A 20,550-nucleotide genomic window follows, 5' to 3' on the forward strand; every position below is an offset into this window, starting at 1 on the left:
CGAAGATGTCAAGCAAAGTCTTAATTACCACGATAAGTTGTTGCCCCACGGCAAAACCATCTAACCACGAAACAGCTGGGAAGAGTTTATTTTTTTTATTACTTGATGAATGCATAATTGGTCGGGGCAACTGTTGAACGACACGGTTCCCAGAGAAGGTTGTGAAATGATCTCTGTGCTTGAACCTTGAGTTGGGGTTCGTTAAAGTGTAAACAAACACTGTGTATTTCTGTGTTTTAACTGCTCATGTCTTTTCTATCACGCGGCTCTGATACTCTGTGACTTTATTTTCCTCATTGAGATAAGATGATTAGGATAAGATGCGTCTAGCAGTGAATCGTTTGTACTCTTTCACAAAGCAAAGCACAAAGACCAAGAGGTTATGACATCATGATAAGGTCAGCTGTTAGACCTGACACCGAGCGGAGACTTTCCAGAACCTCCTATCAACACTTGGTCCTTGAAAGCTTGACCTTGGGAATTCAGAGTACAAGCCCTTTCAATCTTAAACGCGTGGCTTTTATTTGAGGCTGTAACAGCAATCTGTGGCAAGGGGACGGTAAACAGACGTGGCTGGATATCTCCGAGGTTCTCTCAGTGGCAGCTCGGTAATTGTTGCACGCCAGCGTGGTGGGAGAGGACCTGGCGTCTGGCTGTGTGAGCACTCCACACAGAGACGAGCAAAAGATGTGGACACAAAGGAATCAAAGTCAAGATACACGCATAGACAGTGCACACACACACACACACAAGCACACACACACAAGGCGGAATGCACACACAGCCACTTTACACAAGCATAGACACAAACGCACCCTGACTCACACACCAATCTCACCAACACCTTCTTCGCCGACATGGCTTCTGTCAATAGCCTTTCCTCAGAAAGGGGTCGGCAGAGATTCTGCGGGATGCTTTGATTGTCAGTCGCGTGTGAAAGAGTGAAGATAACAGAGCAACAGCTCGCTGGAGCCACTGGGATCTCTCTATCCAGAGAGCCCGACACACGGGCAACATTTTTCAGGTCAGCCTTTGTTGAGCCACAATGCATTTAGTACACCATCTTCCTGGGAGAAAGCTTCCAGAGACCTCAATAAAGTTGAATTTGGTTGTCATTCTGATGCTGGAGCACCCAAAATGTATGTCTGTTATTGTGCTATGCTAAGGAAGGCAGCTTTCCAGGTAAGTAATCTATTCCATATGATGGCTGATTCTCTTTGACTGCGTGTTCTTTTTGAGTTATTAGAAGTTCCTCCTCCCTAACCGGAGGGTTGCCTGGAGATCCAGAACAGTGCTCAGACACATAAGTGTCAGACACACAAGAGTCTGATTACTCATTACACAATGTGAGGAAATGGTGGCGTCGCCTCACAACTCAAAGGCTGTGGCTTTGTGTGTTTCTGTGTGTGTGTGTGTTTCTGTGTGTGTGTTTCTGTGTGTGTGTGCGCGTGTTCTACCAGTTTCCCCGGCGAAGTAGCCCAATGTAAACACCTTTAGAAGCAAATCTGTATTTAGCCATGTTCCTGGCCAGGAAATTGGGAAGTACTCTGGCCCTGGTCATCTTGACATGGCTGATTACTGCTCCTCGCTGCCTTACCCCCTGGGAGAAGAAGCAAAGACGGAGTTTCCCACTCACATCTGAGTTGGTGTTGCAGCTCCCTGCACGCCCGAGTGTGTCAATCGCCTGATAAGTGTTTTTTTCTTTTTTTTTCTCCAAAATATTTTCAAGTCTGCTATGGTTTAAATCGCAGAGATTTGTATTTATTTATTCTGAAACGTGCACGGCAAGGAACAGACAACGGGACATAACTTGTTACCTTCTGTCGGAGCCTCCGTGAAGGATGCTTACGAGGGAAACACCCTCTTTTTTATTTGCCGTCAAGCTTCACAAAACAAAAACACCCTCCATAAAAAGTGAAGATGTCTGTTGATTGGATAGTTATGCTGGGAACCAGGATAACTCCCCACAGTTAGTTTTTGGGTTTGTTACATTTTCTGCGGCCTAACCACCCACCCACACACACCCTGCCCCCCCCTTCCACCCCCCGCCCCACACACATACACACCCTGCCCCCCCCTTTCCACCCCCCACCCCACCCACACACATACACACCCTGCCCCCCCCCCCTTCCACCCCCACCCCACCCACACAAACACACCCTGCCCCCCCTTCTACCCCCCCACCCCACCCACACACAAACACCTTGCCCACCCACCACCACACACCCTCCCTTCAGCCCCCCCCACCCCCCCCCCCCCCCACCCCTCAGCAGCCTTGCTGCCATGATCCTGCTAGGATCAGAATGCAAAGCTATTACACACTGGAGGCTTGGAAGCAGGCTGGATGGCTGTGAATTTTAAACGCAGGATTAGAGCCCGCAGAGAGGGGGGCACAGGGGAGCTGCGCAGTCAGTCGAGTGCTAATTTGAATTTTTTTTTACAAACGCCGGCCCGCTTATTCAACGTTGGAGGCCGCCTTCACCCCAATTCACAGCGCACCAGGACCAACTGTTCGCTCCAAACGGGAATGATCTGACCGCGGTGAACGATCTGTTTTGCATATCACAGAATTAGCCGACTGGCAGGGTTCAAATCTGCAGGGGTGGTGTGTGCTTTTTTGTCCGTGTCAGACAAAACCCATTTTGCTTTGCAAGCTGCGCTCTGGTTGTACTCGGATCGCTGTTGAATTGAACCTTCACTGAGTTATTGACAACCCGGACAAAATAACCGCATGTTTACCTTAACGCTTCAATAGCCGAGATCTTACACAACGACTCGACCAAATTGGACACGGTGGTTCTCGTGGAGGACGTGGGTGTCTTCCTGACGTGAGACCATTGGCCTGTGCTATTTTATGATTTGCACCCGGGCGGACTGAAAGAACACGCTATTAACAACTGTCATCCCTGCGTGTGTGTTTTTTTCTTTTCCAGGAGGGGACTTCTACGAGACGTCTCCCTATGAGCCCGTCCTTCTGGTCCGCCAGCCGGACACTCTCCGCCTGGCCTCCATCATCTCAGGTGACCGCGGCTGAATGTTTGGCCCCAAACACGAGGCTCCATTCGGAGTCGCCTGTGGGATGAGGGTTGGTGGGATGGGGCGTGGCAGTGTCTGCGCTATTCGTGTAACGCTCCTTCCACGCGCACACACACACATACATGCACGCACATCACATCAATGCTCCACTTTCCACTCCAGAGACCCCCTTACACCTCTCCGTTAACATGGTGTCGATTCAACACACACAGCAGCATACACTTGTTACAGCTCACCACGAGGAATCCGATAGGAATAATATGGGTGGTATCTCCGCATAATGCCTCAGAGTTAAGGTGCACTGGGTATTAGACTCCATATTTCCCATTTATAGATTTTCCCTTCAGTTTGATTTCCTATTTGGCTTACTAATTAAACAGTGAGCCCTCAGCAAGGGAACAATTGCTCCCATTTAGTTTACTGGTTATTACCAGCAGGGCATTGCTAATCAATGCAGACCTTATTATAAGACACAGCTACACTGGATAACGCTGTTGGGAAACCATCATAAAACAGGTGAGATTGGACGCCGTCTGAGACAGTTCCACAGCTATAGGCGATAGTCACTTGAAAATGCAATCGCTTCTCTGCCTCCGGTTCTGATAGAAAATAGCCAGAGGAAGACACATTCTCGTTTGCCAACAGCTGCCGGCAGACAATTTCTTCTTTCATTTTGGCCGATGCATCTCGCTTTGTTTTATATCTTAGTACAAGAAAGGCCCGCTATTTTTCTCTTTTTTTTGCATAATCCCTTTTGCTTTGAGTCAGTAACAACCGTCTTCTTTTGAAAATATGCCAGTGTCGATATATTAAATACAAAAAGTGCCAATGTATAAAGAGCCTGTAACACTGATTGCTTTAAAGTCAGTGTATGTAAGGAAAGCAGCTTGCCTGATTTAACAACATGTTCCACATTCTAACCACCACCTACCAAACACACACACACACACACGTGCATGCACACTCGCACACACGCACGCACGCACACATTCAAAAACACACACTACCACCGTGCAAACCACAGTTACAGTACTCCCAAGTGGTCCGATTTGGACAGAGACCGCTGCATATTGCAAACGATGCTACAGAGTAAGGACTATGGGAGTCTAGATGGTGGGCAAAACCATACCAATTAAATATTCAAGAGGTCATATTTGCTGACTTTCCCATACCTATAAAACCAACATGATGGCCTGTGCAAACCACTCTATTGATTGCGAAGGTGTATGTGTGGTTCAAGGGCCACTTCCTTTACACCTAAAGCATATTGGTCTACTGCTGGGATTCATTAAGGTGTCTCTTAAGTTCTCCAGCCTACTCCATCTGTGAAAGGGGAACCGTCTGACTGGCTCTCCTAAATCTATTTGGCCTCAAGCTTGGCTCATGTATTTATTTATGTGTAATTTCTGAGGACAAAGTAATTGATTGTGGTATTGAAAGGAGCCCGCAGGCTCATAGACGAGCCGGTGCGAGGTCGTCCTCTCGAACGACTTCTCTCTCTCCAGTCTGAAGAGCACCAAAGTGTGCATAATCACGGCTCAAACGGTGAGCTAAACGGTGGTTTGGGCGGGTGATATCTGGCTCAGAGGAAGCCAGAGCCCACTCTCTCTGTCTCTCTCTTTGTCTCTCTCTCTGTCTCTGTGTGTCTCTCTCTCTGTCTCTGTCTCTCTCTCTCTCTCTCTCTCTCTCTCTCTCTCTCTCTCTCTCTCTCTCTCTCTCTCTCTCTCTCGTCCTTCCACTTTCACTATTTTTCTCGCTCTCACACACACTCTCTCAAGAAAGGTTGGAAAATTGAAAAATAATCTCCACCACTCTGAGAGGTTTTTTTCTTCTTCTTCCTCTAAACAGAAAGATAAGGGCAGCAGAGAAGTTAGGGGGGAAAAGCTTCCAGTGTACAGAGGTAACGAACCCACTGGCTGCTAGAATGTTCCTTTGTCAGGGTTCAGCGCTATATGAGTCAATTCCCTCTTTCAGAGGGTAACCACTCATGGATACACCTCATTGAGTCCAAAAGCGTCACATCAAACCCCAATTGAATGTGAAATTAGCCATCGCAGGCTAAATTATTATTGACTATTGTCGTTTTTTTCTGTAATCAGACACAAAATGTCTTCTAGTCCTTTTACCCTATGTGTTATATTACGTAAGAGCAGAGGCTGGAGAGAGAGAGAGAGAGAGAGAGAGCGAGAGCGAGAGCGAGAGAAAGAGAGAGAGAGAGAGAGAGAGAGAGAGAGAGAGAGAGAGAAAGAGAGAGCGAGAGCGAGAGAGAAAGAGAGAGAGAGAGAGAGAGAGAGAGAGAGAGAGAGAGAGAGAGAGAGAGAGCGAGAGAGAGAGAGAGAGAGAGAGAGAGAGAGAGAGAGAGAGAGAGGAAAACAGTGGGCTAGGTCCCACCAGGAATTGAGTTTGACACTGCCTTAGTTAGACCTCCTAACACCAGCTCACTGGGGCTCTCACCCCGCAGCATCGCGTGCCCACTATCCAATTAAATGTAGAAACCTGTTTCCACAGCTGGGGAATAAGGACTGGTTCACCATCCGTGCTCAGCATGCATGGCAACTTTGAACATATTCACCTTGGATTCTCAACAATTACTGTCCGTTCTGATCTTTCCCTGTCGCTTGTATGGGTGTGTACTGTATGCGCGGCCCGCGCGTGTGTGTGTTGGCGCGCAAGCGTTTGTCTGTCTGCGCGTGTATGTTTTTAATCCGACTATAATATGTTTACTTTCTAACTAATTAGTTTACAATTTACAATTTTGAGTGTCGCTTCCCTGTTTCCTCTGTGGATGGGTAAGAGCGTGAGAGAAACATATTAGGCTGCTTCTTTGTTGCAGTCAGCGTTATTCTAACAAGGTGGTATTAAACTGAATATGGAATAATCTTCCACACACAGGCATGGCAGTGCTCATTAGTTTATTTTGTGGGCACAATTAAGAGCTCTGCTCTGACGTTGTGGGAATATAGGCAGCAGAGCCAGCATCTTGATAGCGAAACAAACGGACTCGCATGCGAAAAAGTGTCCCGCAACAGAATTGTCCTGCAGGTTTGATTTGCCTCTTTGCCGTACATGATGAACAGTTGAGAGAGTGACCGTGCATGCCAATTAGAATCATCGATGGCAGTGTGAACACAAAACTTAAAGGCTTCTGCCGTGGGGGGGGGGGGAGGAGACGGCAGCAGCTGTTCACAAACCACTCAAGTGCTGGGCGACATGTTCAGACAGCGACGACCCCCCCCCCCCACACCCCCCTCCCCCCGCAACTTCTTGAAATGCGACGTACGGCAGTACTGCGCACTACGAGAGCCAGCCCCATCTAGGAAACAGAGCCCGTCCCACTGACAGGGTCTTTAGATCCCCGGAAGCAGCCGGGCTCCTCCTGCCTCCTCTCCTCCTGCCCCCTCTCCTCCAGCCTCCTCTCCTCCTGCCTCCTGCCTCCTGCCCCCTCTCCTCCTGCCTCCTGCCTCCCTGACCCACACACACCCCGGACAGGAGCTAATGACTGATGAAGCCCCTTTGACTGGGAAATGCTTGACATGCTCCGGGGGGGACAGACTAAAGACTTTCTAACAAGCTCTCGCACACTCACCCAGGGTCGTATTAAATCCAAACTTTGGCACCCGTCCTAATTACCGCGAACATACCCAGAGCCAAGAGCTCTGCCTATCCTGGACTGAACCCCTCCACCCCCACCCTACCCACCTCCGCCCCCACCCCCATCTCCTACCCCCAACCCCCCCCCCCCTCGTCCCTGGAGTCCCCCCGGAGTCCAGGATGATATATGAAATGCAGGATTCAAATAAGGCAGTGGGAGAGCAATTACTGGGGAAGGAAGATCCCTTATTTCGGAATGTGCCCCGCAGTAAATCCAAATCCGTGCATCGTCTTTCAAGGCTCGCTTCCGTAATTAATGCATTGTGTTTTCAGGAGATTGCCATCGCCGGGTTTCAACACTTAAGAGCCGAGGTGGGGTTCCCTATAAAAGTTCTATTAGCAAGGGAAGTCAAACTGTTGGATTTCCATACAAAATGACTGTTGTCTTCAACACACAACTGGGGATGACAATTGAAAGGGTTTCCTTGTACACTTCCTGAGAACCCCCTACTGTTTTTCTCAAGAGAGGCACGAGGACTCTACTGTAAGCGTTTTCCCTCGCTGAATAAATTCGGCATTTCGCTCCCAAAACCAATTAAAATCACACGTGTAGCACAAAGCTCTCACTGTATGGAAACAAATCTACTTTCGACGCCACTTTCATTAGCATGCAAAGCTGCATCAACAGAGCCGAGTCCAAACGTTGGGTTGGAGTACAGGTTGTGGTCGTGCCGTCAGAGTTATGGAGTGGTTAACTGGCATCCTTTGGACGTGAGGGGCCAGCTGACCCCGTGTTAACAGGGTAAGGTGGTTCTGGATGTGATTCCTGGGGGCCCACATTACTGCTGACAGCTGTGTGGGTAGTCTGATGGCGAGAGTCCATGATGGAGGTGCTGATTGGCCGGGTTAATTGAAAACTCTTGGGTGTGTGTACGGAAGTGGCCGCACAATCTGCTGCCAGACAACACAATGTTATTATTCTCTCTCTCTCTCTCTCTCTCTCTCTCTCTCTCTCTCTCTCTCTCTCTCTCTCTCTCTCTCTCTCTCTCTCTCTTTGTATGCTGTGATTAGGTACTCTAATCATCTAATCAACCAGCTTTCATTCCGCCTCTAATTTATACAATTCTCCAGATGCATACTTTGACGGATGCATATTTAGTCTTTGTTCTGACATAACTGACAAGTGTTTTTAAAAAGCTCTCATATGACACTTATGGAAATAAGTATTCTTTTCAAAACTCAATGCTATCATCTTTCTCCATATTGTTCTGTCTCTTTATTTCATTTTCCTGTCCCCTCCCTCCCTTCCCTCCACTCTACTCTTCTCTCCTATTCCCTCCCCTCTCCTCTCCTCTCTTCCCTCTCCTCTCTTCCCCCTCCCCTGCCCTGCCCTGCCCTGCCCTCCCCTCTCCTTTCCTCTCCTCCCTTGCCTTGCCTAGCCTTCCCTTGCCCCGCCTCCCTTCTCCTCTCCTCTCCTCTCCTCTCCTCTCCTCTCCTCTCCTCTCCTCTCCTCTCCTCTCCTCTCCTCTCCTCTCCTCTCCTCTCCTCTCCTCTCCTCTCCTCTCCTCTCCTCTCCCCTCCCCTCCCCTCCCCTCCCCTCCCCTCCCCTCCCCTCCTCTCCTCTCCTCCCCTCCCCTCCCCTCCCCTCCCCTCCTGTTTCCTCTCTAAACCATCATAGGGCTTTGTGTCTTCAGTCGCCCTCAGGATATCTCCTTGGGTTGAGCACCAAATTCAATCTTTGCTCCCCAATCAGAACTAGTAAAAAGCTCAGCCAGCAACACTGCTTGGTCAGATAAATCTTTGTAGCTCATCCCTCTCTTATTTTCTTTTCATCCTGGACCCCCCCGGTGGCCCACATTAGAGGCTGCAGATGGCCAGGGGAGATTTAGGAGCTGCAATCCATCACTGTTATATGTTGGGGCCGCTGGACAGCCCCGAAAGCCTCGGCCCTCCAGCTGGACTGGCCTGGATCTAGCCCGCTTCGGCCAGGCTTGGCCCAGTTTGGTCTCCCATGGACTCCCAGGGCTCACGTCAGCTCTCCTTTTAATTCCAATCACAGATCATCCGGCATGCAAACCGATGCCCCTTCACCTGTGTTGTGTTGTTGCGTTCAAGGCTGAAAGTGCAACGTCCGATTGGCAGAGCGTTGTGGAACTACTTAAAAGAGTAAGCAACGTCCTTACTGGAAGGCCCTCCTTTCTCGTATCCTCTCAAAGCGGTGCTAGGATGTGTTGCCAACGAGTCACTGCCAAGAACACTTTGTTTTTTGCAACGGATGGGGTTTAGTGACTCTAAGTAACTGTACTTGAGTCCTACTTGCACCGTCATTAAGACTTGCTCAAGCTACTCAGCTTTCACTTGACATAGTTTGTCATTGGTAGAATGGGGAAACTAGGGTTCCAACTTCACATGGACACAAACCAGTTTATCACTGGAGACGCGATCCAACATCCAATACCTGACTCCACGCTGTCCTTTTTGTGCAGCACACTGAAATTCAAAGACAACGCCCCCCCCCCCCCCCCCCCCCCGCCCAAAAATCAAATAAAAAATCATCAGCTCTCATTGGTTTCTCTTAGCTACAGTAACTATGGGTCGGTGTCAGTTCTGTGGGTCTCATTTCGGGGATGGATGGTGTGCATCCTGCGCGCCACTTTGCCACAAACAATACAGCAAAACAGCTGCTCGCACACCCCCTCCCAAGGAAACGGCCGTACTTTTCTCTGCGCACAACGATAGACACTGAGGGAGATTGGTTCCGTTGAATAAGAGATGAATCTCACAGGGTGTCACAGAGCCTGTGTGGCCTCTGAAATATCATTATCTACAGGGGAGGAAGGTTAACTTTTCTAATATACCCTGAATACAAGACAGAGACACAATGGCAGCGAATAGTGATGCTGTTTTATTACCGGTATCTCACAAACAGGTGTGAATTTACCGGCCGGAACAACATCTTATGGAGTATACACACCTAATGACATAATCTGTTTTCTGTAAAAAAAAAATGATGTGTAGCCAGAGGGGTAATTGCAATGTTGCCGTTTGTGATTACAGTGAGAGAGATAGGGGGAACAGGGAGAGAGAGAGAGAGAGAGAGAGGCTCATCTCACACTTAAACTGTCCAATGGTCCGTGATACAGAACACAGTGGGGTGAGTATTTGCCAAGTCCTTGACTTGATAGAGACGACATTTAGCATTCGAACCGATTGTATGTCCTCTCCGGAAACATCCGCCAGGCGTCTTCCTACCTTTCCCGCGGCACGCCGTCGAGCGTCACGCGGCGAAAAAGAGACGTCGTGACAGCGACAGCGACAATCAGGAAAGGAAACGAACCGGAACTTTCCTACTTAGCAAACGTCTCTTCCAAATGACTTTGGTTGCCATGCAGCGCTTCCAATAGGTATACCTTATTCATTCACATTTCACTCAAGGCCTGAGTGAATCAATAATTCAGTGAGAATGAATATGGGCTAGCTCCATGAGTCTCGGGTGGGCACTGCGTTGCTGGAGAGACAGATGATATTGAATAAGCCCTCTGCATGCAGGGCTCTCCGGCACTTCGCATGAACCCGTTCTTCGCCTCGGCCCTTCATTAAAACCACACTGAGGACGTCAAGGGGCGACGGGACACTCCCACCGTCGGTCCCTGTGAGCTTCGTTTGGCCCTCAACCGCGAGATGGGCTTTACGATGGTCCAGAGAAAACCCCAGAGCTTCTGCTTCCCGGAAGTCCACTGCAGTACCCCTCCCCCCTCCCTTCCCTCCACTACACCGAAAGAAAAGAAGAAGGGCAAATGAAACTTTCACCATATGTTCCGAGCAATTTCGTTTATGCACCACTCTTTCAACACCCACTGTGGGCTCGAGCAATAGAATGTGTGACCTTCTGTCTTTCTTAGTGAGACAGTCCGCGTTTCAACCCACCATCAAATGGATGTTACTCACTGACTTTTCCTCCCTTCTAGGGATGCACTCCATCGCCCCCAAGGCCTATCAGTGCGCTGACCCCAACAAGACCTGTAACCCCTGTCTGGACGCGGCCAAAGCCTGCAACCTGAACAGCAGCTGCAAGAAACAGCGGTCCACCTACATCGCCACCTGCAACAAGGGGGAGCCGTGCAACCGCAAGCGCTGCCACAAGGCCCTGCGCCTGTTCCTGGACCGCGTGCCGGCCGAGTTCAGCCACCGCCTGCTGTTCTGCCCCTGCCAGGACGAGGGCTGCGCCCAGCGGCGCCGGCAGACCATCGTGCCCCACTGCTCCTTCGAGGACCGGGAGAAGCCCAACTGCCTGGAGCTGAGGAAGACCTGCCGTCAGGAGCCGCTCTGCAGGTGAGGGGCCCCCGGGGGGCAGGGTGGTGGTGGGTGGGTGGGTGGGTGGGCGGACGGGGATGTGTGTGTGAGTGTGTGTGGGGGGGGGGGGGACGCGTTGGGGATGTGTGGAGGGTGTGGGGGGGAGACGTGTGGAGGGGTGTGAGGGATGTGGGGGGGGATGGACGGTTGTGAACCTGGGTGGAGTGAGTATGGTTTGTGTGTGCTTGATTCGTTCGTGTAGGATGAGGGCGATGTTGTGAGGGCGTTGTTTCCTCGTTTTCCGGCACGGTCTCACCACGGCAGGTGTGTCGAAAGCAGCTTCACAAAAGAAGCCGAAAACAGATTTAACCCAACTGTCATGCTCATATCCATCGCAAAGAAGAAAAGAAAATGGAATCTGACCTACAGACAACGTTTGACAGCAATCTATCTTCCCCCGCCACAGCCCAAAGTTTTATATTTCAGACTTGTAACTATGCCAGGAAAGTAATTACAGACACTCAGGGTAGCCCGGCTATTAGGGTCCGGATGGAGACATGAGGCTAAGATGAAGGGACGGCGCTCAATTAGGTTGAACAAAACATTATTGGATCACTTTGACTGAAGGTTTCTATTGGACTCAAGCAGCGGGATTCAATTCACACCTGCTCAGGCGTGACTCTTTTGTACCAGACTGACCCAGCGGTGGTCTTTTCCCCGCTGTGCCTTTTAATACCCCTCAATTTGTTTGTGTCGGCGGATTCTCCAAACAGGGAAAGGAACGCATGTGTCTGCGTACGCGGCCTCGAAAACAAAAGCGACTCGAATCGTTGTTTTTCGGAACGAGCCACCGATGAACTTTGAGGGAGTTTAGAACCGAGTCATCATGGTGGAAGGAACTGCTCGCGGAGTGCTGCTCGCTTTCCATTTCCCTAAGTCACACATGATTGGACAGCTGATCGGATCCTGTGACAGGGTGACGCCCTCCTGACAGGGTGCACGCGGGCTCCCCGAGTGGTGGACCGCCATCCCAAGGCTGTGTGTCTACCTGTCACAGGGCCGGGAGGAGAACAACCTTCTCTCTCTCTCTCTCTCTCTCTCTCTCTCTCTCTCTCTCTCTCTCTCTCTCTCTCTCTCTCTCTCTCTCTCTCTCTCTCTCTCTCTCTCTCTCTCTCTCTCTCTCTCTCTCTCTCTGTCTCTCAAAATCTCTCACATCGTTTCTCTCTCTTTATCTCTCTATAAATCTCTTTCTGTCTCTCTCTGTCTCTATCTGTCTCTCTCTGTTTCCTTCTGTGTCTGTCTGTCTGTCTGTCTGTCTTTCGGTCTCTCTCTCTCTCTCTCTCTGTCTCTCTCTCTCTCTCTCTCTCTCTCTCTCTCTCTCTCTCTCTCTCTCTCTCTCTCTCTCTCTCTCTCTCTCTCTCTGTCACTCTCTCTCTCTCTTTCTGTCTCTCAAAATCTCTCACATCGTTTCTCTCTCTTTATCTCTGTATCTCTCTCTCTCTCTCTCTCTCTCTCTCTCTCTCTCTCTCTCTCTCTCTCTCTCTCTCTCTCTCTCTCTCTCTCTCTGTCTAACCTCTTTCTCTATATATCTCATTCTCTCACATTCTGTTTCTCTTTCTGTTTCTCTGTTCCTCTCTGGGTTCTGAGACTGCAGCCACACGCTGCTTGTCTTCCCTCCTCCACGCTCCGCACAGGGTTCTGTGTGGCGACTCCCCCACACCGTCGACGACTCTCAGTGGGATGGGACGCAATGTACTCTACCCTAATCCCACGCACGCCACTCACACTGCCTTTAATCCACCTGCGGATTGTATAGCTGTGGGATTAGCTCCTCTTCAATTAAGGCTGTTCACTGGTTATTCACAGGTCTTAAAGGCATTTGGGGGCTTGGTGCGCTTTTTCTCTCTATTGCCGTGCTGTTTTGTACGACGCCGACGCCAGCCAACAATTCCCTGTGTCCAATTTCCAGAATGGCAGTACACATTCGTTGTACTTGAGGAGAGGTTAGAGGCCGTCTAGTTTCAGTCATAATTGCCAAAACCCAATCCCTTCCCTGTCACTAAATCCATTCTGGGTGTTACTACTGTGGGAAACTCCATGGTCTCCCAGCGATTTATGTTTGTCTTGATAATTACCTTTGCGGGCTGCTTTATGCAATCTGTTTTCAGGTGCAGTTGCTTGGCTTGACCTCCCAGCCCTTAGATGTCTGCTGTGCACCACCTTATTGAGACGTATGAAATAGTCTGTTAAAGCTGATTAACTCCACCCCTGTGGAGGTCAATCCAGCGACGTGGGGTCCAGAGGTCAACGGGAGACAAACTCAGACCCCGACGGCAGGAACACACAGAGGCGCGCGCCTGCAGCGAACGTGACCGTAATAATTACGGCCACTGGCGAGATGTTGACGGCGTGTCGCTAAGAGTTTATCGTAACGGGACCCCACTCGACCGCACACTTGCGGGGGGGGGGGGGGGGGGCGTAAACCCGGTTTGTTTTTATAGCATTAAGGAGGACAGTGTTGAGGCCCCCATCCTCCTGGTACTGTATAGACCAGGTGACCCCAGGGGGCTCTCCTCCCCTCCCTCGTCCTGTCGGATGAGATTCAGGAGCGGAGGATTATCGAGCGCCCGGCTCGCTGGGAGAGGTGTCCGACTCCAAACAAGCCAATACGCAGATAGAGACCCATTTGATCTAACGGCTAAAGGAGCGAGCGAGCGAGCCAGGGAGGGATGGATGGGAGGATGGAGGGGTGGGGGGGAATCGATCGGGGCTGTAGCCGCCGCGCCGCAGCAGAGGTCAGTGGTCTGGTGACGACGGGGAGAGAGACTGACACGTCCTCGCCTGGGGCGGGGGAGGGGGGTGGGGGGAGGGGAGTAGGGGGTGGTGGCGTAGAGGGGCTGGGGGTGGACTTTGAGTCATCTGTTATTTACCTCCCACGGTGCCTCTCACACACGCGCGCGCACCTGCCCCCTCCCTCCCCTCCTGTTCCCATCCTGGTATTGTTTCACGATGCTTCGGAAACACCCGCCGATAAATTCCTTGCCTCTGCCGGGGGGGGTGGGGGGGGGGGTTGGGGGCCCGCCGGCTGATGAGGCCCACGGCTACATTTGGACCAGCGTTGGGATGGACCTCGGTGAGCCTGGGTCTCGAGTGGATCACCCGCCCGTGCTGCCCTGCAGAGTCCAGCGCTCTCACATGCCCCCCCTATCGATTGGCCGAAGAATCGATTGCGAACGCTTCAAATCTCAGATTTATTTCCCCTCGTTCTCTGCGGCTTCGCGGTGCACACTTTGATTGAGTTCTCTGGCCGCTGGTTTTCAAAGGAGGGAGCTGAGAGGCTATTGATCCGGTACAGGTAACCTGACCCAGTTTGGTGGACGTCTCGGGGCTCTGCTTACCCCCTTTCTCCCCCCCCCCCCCGCACACTCCTCACCATCCGCCTCCTCTATCTCCCTCTTTCACCCCTACGTCAAACCAAAACTTCTCCCTCACCTCACTCACGCTCTCTCTCTTTATTATATCTCCCTCTTAACCCTGCTATCCGCTCTTCCTCCCTCTATCCTTCCCCTCTCTCTCTCTCTCTCTCTATCTGTCTTGTATCGGACGGCACCAAGTGAAGTGTGTGTGGACGGGGTGGGGGGAGGGGGGGGGGGGTTGGGGGGTGGAGGCACTAGCCCCATCTGACATTCCATAGTGGCTTCAAAAGAATTCGACCGAGGCGATCACTTCCTTCCACCACACCGCGCTCCCCCTCCCTCCTTGCTTCCCCACGCCACCCCCTTCATCCAGCCTTTGCACAGCTAGCCCCGGCTAGCCGGGAAAGATAACGGGGAGAAAGAAAAAAAACGTGTCTCCTTCTCGTCGGTCTTCAGCCCCCTCTGTCTTGACAGGCGATGGGGACAGAGAACCCTCATCGACCCTCATCAATGGATGGTCATCCGTTGACCATCCTCTCCTCAAGCTGAAAGAGAGACAGAGAGAGAGAGAGCGCGAGAGAGAGAGAGCGCGAGAGAGAGCGCGAGAGAGAGAGAGCGCGAGAGAGAGAGAGAGAGAGAGAGAGAGAGAGAGAGAGAGAGAGAGAGAAAGAGAGAGGTAGGGGTCATGAGGAAAACCTGTCCAGATCATTTCAATCCATGGATGACCGTGTCCCCACCCAGCTCTCCTAAATCTCTGGGGCTTCTTGAGGGGAGGTCGATGACTCAGCCAGCCCGATCACTCCCTGGTTCCCAAACGTCCCCTCCCGCCAATCTAGAATGAATGCTAACACTATTGATAAGACTAATCTAGCCAAACGTACAAGTGTGGTGATTAAGGCTGGCTCTGGGTGCAATCTCCAACAAAGGACATAAGGGTAGAACGTTTCATTATTTGCTACTGTAGTTACGCTGGAAAAGGATTTCATTTTAATTGCCTGTGGTAGCCAGTCGATTGTGGCCAGGTCTGGTCTCTGTGGCATTTCAGAGACTATTCATTTGTTTATCAGACTGGTTTCCTTCAGGGACTGTGTTTACCTTAGTTCTTGTTTATGCAGTATTTAGGTTGTTCAGATAACCTTGAATAATCCACTTACCCCTTACCAAATAGATGCATCCGCTTCGTGGGCCTCAACTGATTTAGCATTCATTCGGATGTCATAACATTGAATGGGGTTGCATGATGTTGGGTATGAAGAGAGACAGGAAGAGGAGGAATAGAGAGAGAGAGAGAGAGAGAGAGAGAGAGAGAGAGAGAGGGAGAGAACGTGTGAGGAACAAAAAAAATTGAATTGCCTTTGATTTCCTGGTCACCACACAAGGAAATGTTTAATCAGACGCGAAGAGTGGTAAATTAAAAATGATTAATTAAATGAAGTCTACTAAAATCGGTGGCCTCGTTACTCTGGTCGGTGGGTGAATGTTGTTGTGTTTTTCCTGCACAGACAGACTTAACTAAATAGACACCTCAGATTTGAATGAATGCGCTGAGCCCAAGTGTCCTTTTAGGACACAAGTCTTGAGTTGGTCTCAACGAGCAAGTCATGAAAAAGCCTTTTGTTCCCAAATAAATTGACCCTTTTGAACCTCATTCGAAGAACAATCGCAGAGCCGCATTGAGACCGGACAGAGACACTGATTGGATGATGGAAATTCCTTTAATCCAGAGGTAACGAAAGCAGTCTGGAAGACATCTAAAAAGAAGATCTGTATCATGGGACATTGACAAGTGTGTGAGGAATTGTTCGTCTTTTTGAGATTCGGGACTCTCCAAAATCCCAGCAGAGATCCAAGGTCTGCCCTTTCCGTCTGTTAAGTTGTCGTTTTGTGCGGAGATTCTGTAGTCAGTGTTTCAAAGCCACAGCAGATGATGGGAAGTTGCGGACTAGACTCTGAAGATACTTGCGGTATGAAATGTAAATGAATATGAAAAACAAGCAGAATGAACAATTGACTAAATCACAGGTTTTTTCCACATCATTTAATCGACATAGCATTTGACACCGATCAAGGGACAAAAGCAAAGAAGAACAAAGCGCTCTCTGTCAGCTCATGACTGCCGTTTCATGACTTGACAATGCGGGAGAGGCTATTCAGAGGAGAGGCCTTCCTTGAACCCCTTTCGTTTTATTTTTCTCTTTCATAAATTCCCAAGTCATTGTATCAGGGTCTGCGGTCATCTCCAAATTTTCTTTGAGTGAAGGCTTGGAAATGTGGCTTTGCAATTGCCCCTAATGACAGATTCCTTGAAATGAGGGACACGATTTTTGTAATCTCAAGTATCTTCTAATGCGGCAGGAAATGAAACCCTTTTTATTTTCTTCCATGAAGCCCTGTTTACCCAGAGCACTTCCAAGCAAATGACTTCGAAGTGTGACAGCAATGACACATTTCGCTCTTCTCTTTTATGAGAAAATATCTTCCAGACATCCATCTGATTTGAGCCACTGTTGGCAAATCCATAGGAAGCCATTAGATTCCCACGTAAAAGAAGCCATTCGTTTCCTATTTGAGTGAAACCAACTGGGCACTCAACTCTGATCCAATCACTGTGTTTAGAGTTTCAGACATGTGGAAAGAGTCCACCGCTACAGGAGTTCCCCCTCCCCCCTTTCCAAGGCCTGAGTGTCTGAAATGACCATAAAACTGTGTCCCCCGACAGCCTGTAATTTCACCATCCTGCTCTGCGGCTAGGTATAATGGGAAATCCGTGGAAGCCTGAAACGCGCCAGCTTGTCGACGGTGGAACGCTATTGTCCAAACACTCTGGACACCTCTCTAAACTTTAAATGACTGTGTTTAAACTGTCATTGTCTGAGAGTTTTTTTCGCGAAAAAAAAAGAATTGCGCTGCTCTTGTCTGTTCTCTTCCCAACTCTGGGGAAAAAGCCCTTGTTCGAAGTGTCGGTGGGTGCAACGGTCGTCCTCAAAAACTCTCCAACAGACCCTGTGATTTGGGAAAAGTGCTTATACCGTAGAACATGGAGTTACAGTTGTGTCTTGAGCCGTCCTCCCCAAAAGATAGGGAAGTGACATTGTATGAGAAAGGCAGAGCAGTTTTCTCATTGAATTAAGTTGCATACAATAAATCTAAACAATGTAACGTAGCTTCGCAGGAAGAAGGCCCTGGCCTCGCCAGCAAAGCGCACGGGCCAAGCTTGCGCCTTGCGACTTTACACTACGTTTTTCCTGGTCAGTGGCGGAATTGTTTATCTGAAACTACAAAATAGCACCAGGAAACGTTGCGGCGGAACACGCCTCCTTTTTTTGCTGAACCGCCCCCGGGAGCGCAGTCATTCCCCAATAACCCACGTGCGTCTGTGGAGGGAAAAGTCCGCTTTGCGACGAGTGCAAACTAGGAATGATACTTAGTTGCGTCGTCGACAAAGTCAATTGCGCTGGGTGCAAGATATTCTCTGAATCAAATCTTCAGTGGCCTAAGCCCATTTGTCGAATCAGACACTCTTTTGGCAAAACGCTAAACACATTCTCATTCACGAAAAACATTTTACACTGGGATGCACTTGTGCTGCAAATTGATAAACACAGAGGCCAACAGTTAACACAACTACAGCCCTTGTCATCTGTGCTGTTGAATATATATACATACCAGGGTACATTTCCTAACAGGCAATGCAATTGGCCTGGTGATGACATAGGTGTGGATTGTTTTCAAGGCTGGATCCAGCACACCAGAGGGGTTTTACCCAGTTTTTTCTTTGTTCTTTGCTGACACTACTACTGTAATGCGTGTTTGCGTGTGTTGAGGACGTTAGGAGGAGCAAGTGGGGGAGTTGTAGAGATTACAAGAGATAGTATACATTTGTGTGTGTGTGTGTGTGAGAGTGCGCGTATGCATATACCAGTAAATTTTCTTTCTAAAACAGGCACATGACCCACAATCCTGTTTTGAATGTGGTCCTTCACTGAACATGCTCTCATTCAAGTAACCTATTTCTTACTGTCAGCCAAGGTTTTAGGAGCTGTATGCACAGTTGCTCTGATAAATAGTGCATTACTGTTCATGATTCGTGACTAATTCTCACGATCTGAGCATTACAGTAACTTTGTTAGTGTGATGAAACACATGATGCAACACCAATTCACCTATCATGTGATGGTTTATCTACGTTTACTTACTTACGTATGTCCTCAATAATGGAGGCTGACCGTGAGAAATGCAAGCAGCAAGATCAGGAGCTTGGTTAGTGAGAAAGAACACTGAAGTTTCTCTGCTGGTTACATATCTAATGTTACATCAACAGCACTTAGTTCTCCCATCCGCTCCGGAAGAAACCGGTTTCAACAGACAAATAACAGTATTTCAAACTGCTTTTCTCCGAGAACGTACCAGTTCATTACCTTCAAAAAGACCTTTAGCTGTACAAACCTTAACATATTTCTATCATTTTTCAATCCGTTTGTGAGGAACATTTATTTTCAGCATTTTGAATTTTATTTTGGTGAACAGTTTGTTTTTCTTTCTGTTAAACTTTGTCTGAAAAGGTTCCAAGCCATCTCGTGAAGCAATCAACAGCCTCCACAACATCCTTCTTCCCTCTGTTGGAGAAAATGTCCAATATAATCCATCTAACTGCTGAAAAGGAACACATTGTATGCCTTAACTTAATGCACAGAGCGGAGTCTGACATCTCACGTTCATGTTTGTCAAATCTTCTTTTTGCATACTAAAATTGTCAGAAGCACTTAATTTCATTCAAAGCTTGGACTCATATCTGGGGCTGGGAGCGGAGACAAAACGTCAGCCTTCTGGACACTGACCATTCATTTGGTATTGCATCTGGACAAAATGTCTGCCTTCTGTCCAGAGGACGTTCATTTGATATTGCATATGGACAAAATGTTGAATTGGTAAAGTCCCTGAACTCAAATATGAAACATATATAGGGTCATGAAACATCTATAAATCAACATAGGAATTTGTAAGATTCCTATACAGTCAAAGTTGCTGCAGGTTGGGTTGGCAGTGTGTTGTGTGTGGGGTTAATGATAGGGTAAACAAACACATTTTGAATCCATCCGGATTTGTTTGCATGGTACGCGCAATTGTGCAAGTGAACAACTCATGCATCTCTGTCCTCAGACACGCACACACACACTCTGTCTCACACAAGCAGAATCACGTTTATTCCAAGAAAGCACATTTCAAAATATGACCTTAACCTACAATGCTTTCACTGCGAAGTACTTTACCTACAGACCACAACGCGACACACTCGTTTGAGAGGAAGGTTGGGCTGTGAGTGTAAATCAGGGCATGTGGACCACGTTATGGTACTGTATTCCCTGCATGTCATGGGCACGCTCTTTACCCTCTTACCCTCTACTGTGCTACAGGCTAATGCTGGGGCTAGGAGCTGGGGCTAGGTTCTGGGACTGGGACTAGGAATTGGGGCTAGGTGCTTGGGCAGTGAGCTGACACTGGGTCTGAGGCTAGAATCAGAAGCGTGGAGCTGGAGGCTGGCTGTGAGCCGGGCCAAGGAGCTGGCACGCTGCTCGCTGCATTCAAGCTGCAGAGTGTTACCTCATCACTTTCCTTCAGACAAATCCCCAGCCTCGGCAACTCCTCATTCACAATCTGGCAGCGAGGGATCGAGCTGGATAACAAGCACACTTCTATTTTCATCCTACACTCTGTGGTCACAGAGCCACCACAACAGGCACAACAGAGACCGATGTTACTTTACAAAACATCTCAACAACTCCCTACATCCCCCCCCCCCCCCCCACCCCCCGGCCAACTCCCCAACCGAAAACCAAATAAAAACACAAAGCAATGCCAAAATAATGCATGATAACCAGTGCGGAGGAGTTTCAGCGTGTCTCTTTGACTGCACACTGTAGTGTAGCAAGGCCTGCAGCCAGGAAGCCTGACTAGTTCATTATCATATGTTGAGACAGGCGTACTCAGTCACTCAGTCTGGCCTGGAGATACCTCAGACCTTCCGGCTGGGCACTGGGGTCGCGGAGGGTCAGCATGAATAAGTCATGACTATGGAAGGAGTGAGAGAGTGGGAGGGGGAGAGAGGGAGGGACGGAGAGAGAGAGAGAGAGAGAGAGAGAGAGAGAGAGAGAGAGAGAGAGAGAGAGAGAGAGAGAGAGAGAGAGAGAGGAGAGGGGGGTTGGAGGTGAATCAC

At 49.3% G+C, this 20,550-nt stretch overlaps 1 protein-coding gene across 1 annotated transcript in view; it reads left to right on the plus strand.

Annotated features, from left to right (window-relative positions):
* The window catches only part of LOC146232754 (GDNF family receptor alpha-2-like), a 34,315-nt gene that overhangs the window by 5,570 nt on the left and 8,195 nt on the right, over nucleotides 1-20,550 (plus strand). The window contains exons 3-4 of the mRNA XM_084690483.1: nucleotides 2,934-3,020; nucleotides 10,596-10,959. Of these exons, the coding sequence (XP_084546609.1) occupies nucleotides 2,934-3,020; nucleotides 10,596-10,959 (451 nt within the window). The remainder of the gene's footprint in view (nucleotides 1-2,933; nucleotides 3,021-10,595; nucleotides 10,960-20,550) is intronic.

This window comes from Hypomesus nipponensis, chromosome 24, assembly GCF_054491055.1.
Source record: "Hypomesus nipponensis isolate SF chromosome 24, ASM5449105v1, whole genome shotgun sequence".
NCBI classification, from domain to species: Eukaryota; Metazoa; Chordata; class Actinopteri; order Osmeriformes; family Osmeridae; genus Hypomesus; species Hypomesus nipponensis.